Genomic DNA, 6,000 nt, shown 5'->3' with positions numbered 1-6,000 from the left:
AGATTGTACTTAAGTCTTTCTCAGAATTAAGTCTACGAATATTTCTTTAAACCTCTATTTGTATTTTACTAATAGCAAATGTGTGATAACATCTCAATATTTCTACCATAAGATTAAGTGGGTGAATATGAACAGAATTTGATTATTTAAACCGAAATATATCAGAGTTAATTGAAGCTAAACTCACTATGTTCCCTTTTCTCAGTGAAAAAAAAAACAAAAAAGAGATGCTTGTAGAAACTGAATATACTCTGAGATCTATAGTTAGGGTTTTGGGTTGTTAGTGATATAGATGGCATAAGAAGTAAGCATGGAAAAATTAAGGACTTTAGAGTTGATGTGTTTCAAAATCACATTAGGATCTAAACATTCTTCATATAAGCAGTTTGCATTGAAAAGTGACAAGACATAAGTTGTATGTCTGCACCCATAGAATAACAGCTCTGTGACTTGCTTTGGCTAGCTTTTTAGGAGAGAGAAGTTAGGGGCTGGAGTGATAGCACAGCGGGTAGGGCTTTTGCCTTGCATACGGCCAACCCAGGTTCGATTCCCAGCATCCCATATGGTCCCCTGAGCACTACCAGGCGTAATTCCTGAGTGCATGAGCCAGAAGCAACCCCTGTGCATTGCCGGATATGACCCCTCCCCCCAAAAAAAGCAAAAGAAAAAATAGAGAAGGTAAATTAAGAAGTATTCTCATTATGGCTATCTTCTAAAACCATCCTAGTGGAGAATGAGATATAACTCAGAAATAGCCCAGTTGTTGAATTTGTCTGGACTTGCTTGTATATATTGTATCTGGCTATCTGATGATCTTGAATGATCTAAGTTGAACATTTCCTGCCCATATACAACTATAAACAGACACAAGTATAAGCCCAGTAGAGCCCTACATAAATCTAGGCAGACCCATAAACTTGTGAGCAATTATTAGGATTTATTGTTTCATGCAGCTGTGTTTTGGTGTTGTCTGTTACTCAGCAGTATCAGATACATCACTCTAACAAATCTTCCCTTAATGCACTACAGGTGGATACAATACTGGGAAACTTCACTTTTAATTATATAGTTTGTACTCTCTTTTAGGTTTCATATTTGATTTTTAAGTCCTTATTCTATGATGTATAGATATTAACGAGGTTCTTAGTTACTAATATGACCAACTCATCAAAAATATGCCCTCTCTTTGGAGCATTGCCCTTTGCTCTTTAGAACAGGTATTTGTAATATCCTGTCCACCTGATCTCTTGAAAACTGTTCTATCTTTTGTACAAAACATTGGACCTTCTAGAAAAAATGTGTGAGATAGTATACATTACTTTTAATATAGTGAAGTAGTAAGAAAACTACTATTGCTTTACTGAGGTATGCTATATTTGCAACAATAGGAAAGTTGGACTTGTGTTTCCAATTTGTATAAATTAGCAAATGAATTTTGAAAGCCACCCTAAGGGCTAAATTTTGTTTACTTATTATAACCTAAAAGCATATAAAAGTTAAAAACTTTCTATATTATGTCTACCACCAAAGTTTCAGTCAATATTCCTAATCACTTCTAATTCCAGCCATGTTTTAGCAAAAGGCCAGAATCAACTTTCTTATGAGTTAATAGTATTCCACTGTGTCTAAATACCATATCTTCCTTATTCACTTACCTGTTTGGAGGCATTTTATTTCTAGATCGTGGCTGTTATCAATAGTGCTATAATAAACATCGGTGTGGACATATCTTTTCAAATTAGTGTTTTTATGTTTTTTAGATAGACATGTGCTAGTGAGATTTCTAGCTCTATGGTAGATTTAGATTCAATTTTTTGAGAATCCTCCATGAAGACTAAATCAGTTTTCATTCTCAACAACGAATGAGGATTCCTTTTTCTCCACACCATTGCCAGCTCTTGTTTCTGGATAAAGACTAAACTATCTAACTCCCAAATTCAATCAATATAATCAAATATGCCTGATAGGAACTTAATTATGTCAGTTTAATTTCAGAATATTATAATGTTTACATTATTATTCAGTCTCAGAAAGTGAAAATGAGTAAAAGTAAATTTTCATTTTTCTTATTGCTTGACTTTATAAAAATTCTATGGACAGAACAAGAAAAATAGACAAATCACTGTAGCACTGTCATCCTGTTGTTCATCGATTTGCTCGAGCGGGCACCAGTAATGTCTCCATTGTGAGGCTTGTTACTGTTTTTGGCATATCGAATACGCCACGGGTAGCTTGCCAGGCTCTGCCCTGCGGGAGGGATACCTCGGTAGCTTGGCAGGCTCTCTGAGAGGAACAAAGGAATCAAACCTGGGTTGGCCACATGTAAGGCAAACGCCCTACCCGCTGTGCTATTGCTCCAATCCAGACAAATCACTAACTTGCTATAAACAGTAATGGTCTACTATAAGTTTTTAGGTGAGAAGGGAAGCAAGAAATGCTCATATTGCTGATTGCTGGTTTTAGTTATTCCAGGTCAAATTTGCTGAGAAACCACCTACTTCAGCAAGTCAGAGTAAGAGAAAATCAGATGATAAGAACACAATTTGGTAACTCTTCATATATGGTTTTTATTAATCATTCTATCTCTGAGACATACAAATTGACATATGAATTAAGAAGATAATCAAAAGTTTGATCAAAAAAAACTTTGATCAGCTATTGTGTAATATAGAAAAACTGCAATGCAATTGTATAGCCTTGCACAGGGACACAGGACTTCTTGAAGGAAATAAAGTAAATGAGAAATTTGTTCCAATTCTTGAACAATTGATGTACATTTTCAGACCTCTTACTACCCATAGTACAAATATCAACTTCAGTGTTAAGACCAGAAACATCCAATTTCAATGGCAATGAGTCAGTATGATATAGGATTTTCAGAGTACATAAAAATTAAAATGAAATAATAATTCACTCACAATCTATGTACTACATAGTATAGTGGAGGTTGACTAAAGTAGATGTGTGAAATTTGATTTTTATAATTCAAAGTTCTTATGGAAATTTAGGAAATTGTTTTTGTATCCTTTTCCATTTTCCTACAGTGAAAATACCATACAAAATCAATAAATTGACATTGGTACAATACTAGTAACAAAATATAAATAAGATTTTTGTGAATCTTAAAAGTTTTTGATTTTCAATTTAGAATAGTTTAAGGCTAAGTTATTACCATATTGATTTGTTCACTCACATTTCTATATATAATAAATTTTAAAGGTTATAAAGTGAATTTTAATATTTTCCAAAATAAATTATGCAATTTGCTAGCAAGCTGTGTCATTGTACAAATCAAGACTGTGATAGTCACCAAAGTAAAAATACATCTGTTTCAACTGTTTCCTAGCAAAGAAGAAAATCAAATATTAAAACCATATGTGAATGACAATATTTTCCAGGCATTTTTATTAAAAATAGATTGAAGAATTTTTCTCAGCATCCTATGATTGAGGAGGTTTCCTTAGTTATTGAAGTACTCTTAAAATAAAATGCTAGGATTAAAAAAAAAGATTCTCCAAATATAACCCAAGAGAGTCCATTTTATATCCCAATTTTATTCAACATTTTTTAATAACACAACATTAATCTACTGGGGATACTCAGTATAGTTGAAATTACATTTATTTTTCTATTGATATGCATGTATTACACTTGTATATAATACAGAATTTCCAGTGTTTTAAAGAACATACTTTTAAATATGGAACAAGATCTCTAATTTTTAACAAAAGCAGGACAAATTCATAATTACCAAAACAATAGTTTTCTACTTTGTTCCAAAATTAACATTTTAATGAATGAAGAAACTCCAGCACAACAATTATGCCTTTCTTTATGAGTTTATATAGTCTTGCTCCATTGTAAAATCCACTCAGTCAGCTGTGTGTTTTTTGTTTTTGTTTTTTTCATAATTAAAGTAGAGGAAAGAAGTAACTTCATTCCATGAGCTTGTGCAGCAGTATTCTCTAGTTCAGTGTTTCTCAATGTTCATCCAACCATCATGGCTTCCTTTCTGACTTTGTTTCCTTCCTATGACCTGCCCTTCCCATGCCATTCCATCAGTTAGCCACTCGTGAAATTGTTTAAATGGGGCATATAGTACAATTCAGGGACCACCTTGAAATATACTGGGGGCTTATAGTGGCCATATATGTGACACCCAGTTATGAAGCACTGCCCTACTTAAGTGTCAAAAGTATACCTACAAACAAATATAGCTTTAATAATTATTATAGTTCTTGGGTGTTCTGTCTAGAAAAGAATTGGGAAAGTCTACTGCTCTTTGGAAGTTGTAACCAATGAACAAACTGAACTCCTCCATGTACATTAGCTTTTAATGCTAATTAATCACAGAAGTGGTAGTAAATTTGAAAGCTAGTATGTCCATACTTTCTCTAATATAATGGAACTCTAACAGGACAATTTCCAAAGCATCTTTCTATTCCTCTAAGAGGAGTAAAACACAGAAGTCTCTCGCTTTGCAGACCTATAAAGTACACATTTACACACTATTATGACAGGAGGGCTCTGCAATTTCCATTCTTCTCTCCCTTCACATCACAAACAAAACAAAATAAACATATAAAGTTATACATTCTGCAATAACTCAGAAGAAAAAATACACATACATGTTTAAGGCCTTTAAAAATTTATAAGACTTTCCTGTCAAACTTAAAACCACGAACGTTTCAAAGACTACGTATGAAAGCGTGGACAAGAACTGACTTAATCAATTGCTTGAATGGGACAGCTGTGTAAGGAAATATTTATAAGTTTGAGACCCAAAAATGAACAATTCTATCAACAGACTAAACAGTCTATAAGCATTCAAACTGTCATTGGAATCGAGCAAGGGGCAGTCTTTTAAAATGAGCTTAAAAAAAAAAAGAAGTAAAAAAATTACTAGAGAAAATCTAAATTAATGACTCTTAAGCTACGAAATCAGAAACCCACATGCATCCCTGGCAAATTTTTTTGAAATTGAAGGCTACCTACGTACTTGACTGGTCACTGCTGATTTTTGTGTAAGGAAAAAGTTTTGAAAAGAAATAAAATAAAGGCCCACTTTTCGAAAGAAACTGAAAGAAAGTGCTCTAGAATGGTCTCTAATGAAAATGGTTCTTCGGTTCTATGGACTACCTATTTAATTGACAGAGAGCTGCAGTCCAGTCATTTGTTAGCCTTGGGGAAACGTGTCAGCTTGTCTATACATTCTTATATGATTGATGTATTCAGTTAAGTAGTACTTGCCAGCCATAATTATTATCAATGGATATATATTTCCATTCCTTTAAGAAAGCAACTTTAAGATGTTGAAACATGTAGGCTTTCAGAGCTCTAAGATTAGGATACAAATAAAATGGTCTCAGTCCACACCATGCCAGAGAAGTTTGCAAAGGAAACGTCACTAAAGCCATGTGCAGTTCCATTTGCCAACGAACAAAAGACTCAGGAACATATCCATGAGAGAAGGCCAGCACACTCACTTGGGAGTCTGAGAAACTAGTAAAGCAGTTCACGTTTAGAGCAAGAATCCAAAAGATATCTCTGGTGTCACCCGGATAACTAACTTTTCATCAACTCCACAGACTGGCAACTTCGAATTCTTTAAGTGAGTGCAGTTTTACAAGTTTGAACACAGTTCAAATCTGATAAAATCTTCATGACACAGAACTTCATGTAGGATTTTTTAAGTCTTGACTTCAGAAATATGCTGATTATGAGCCACAAAATCTCTTGGAAATAAGAGTTTGGCGTGCATCTTCAGAACAGTATAAAAATCTCTCTCCACCAAGATCACCTCAGGAGTGAAGTTCCTATGCATATGTTCAATGAAATCAGCTTTGACGATCCCCTGATTTATCCTGGGTTAATGGGTTACCTACAATGGAAAAAGAAAATATGTATCATTTCATAGCATAAGTATAATCTGAATGCTATTTTTTGAGTTTTAATTTGCAAACAAAATGTGGTATTTAAAATTCAACAATTTGTCTAATA

At 33.7% G+C, this 6,000-nt stretch overlaps 1 protein-coding gene across 5 annotated transcripts in view; it reads right to left on the bottom strand.

Annotated features, from left to right (window-relative positions):
• Positions 1 to 3,534: 3,534 nt before the first annotated feature.
• The window catches only part of TAFA2 (TAFA chemokine like family member 2), a 568,712-nt gene continuing 566,246 nt past the window's right edge, over positions 3,535 to 6,000 (bottom strand). For all 5 annotated transcript variants that reach the window (XR_008628541.1, XR_008628540.1, XR_008628539.1 and 2 more), the window contains one exon: positions 3,535 to 5,881. Coding sequence is in view for 1 of the 5 variants with exons in the window: in XM_055126877.1 (XP_054982852.1) it covers positions 5,870 to 5,881 (12 nt within the window). In the remaining 4 variants the exon portion in view is untranslated. The remainder of the gene's footprint in view (positions 5,882 to 6,000) is intronic.

This window comes from Sorex araneus, chromosome 2, assembly GCF_027595985.1.
Source record: "Sorex araneus isolate mSorAra2 chromosome 2, mSorAra2.pri, whole genome shotgun sequence".
In the NCBI taxonomy this organism is placed as follows: domain Eukaryota; kingdom Metazoa; phylum Chordata; class Mammalia; order Eulipotyphla; family Soricidae; genus Sorex; species Sorex araneus.
This window is presented reverse-complemented; position numbering and strand designations above follow the sequence as displayed.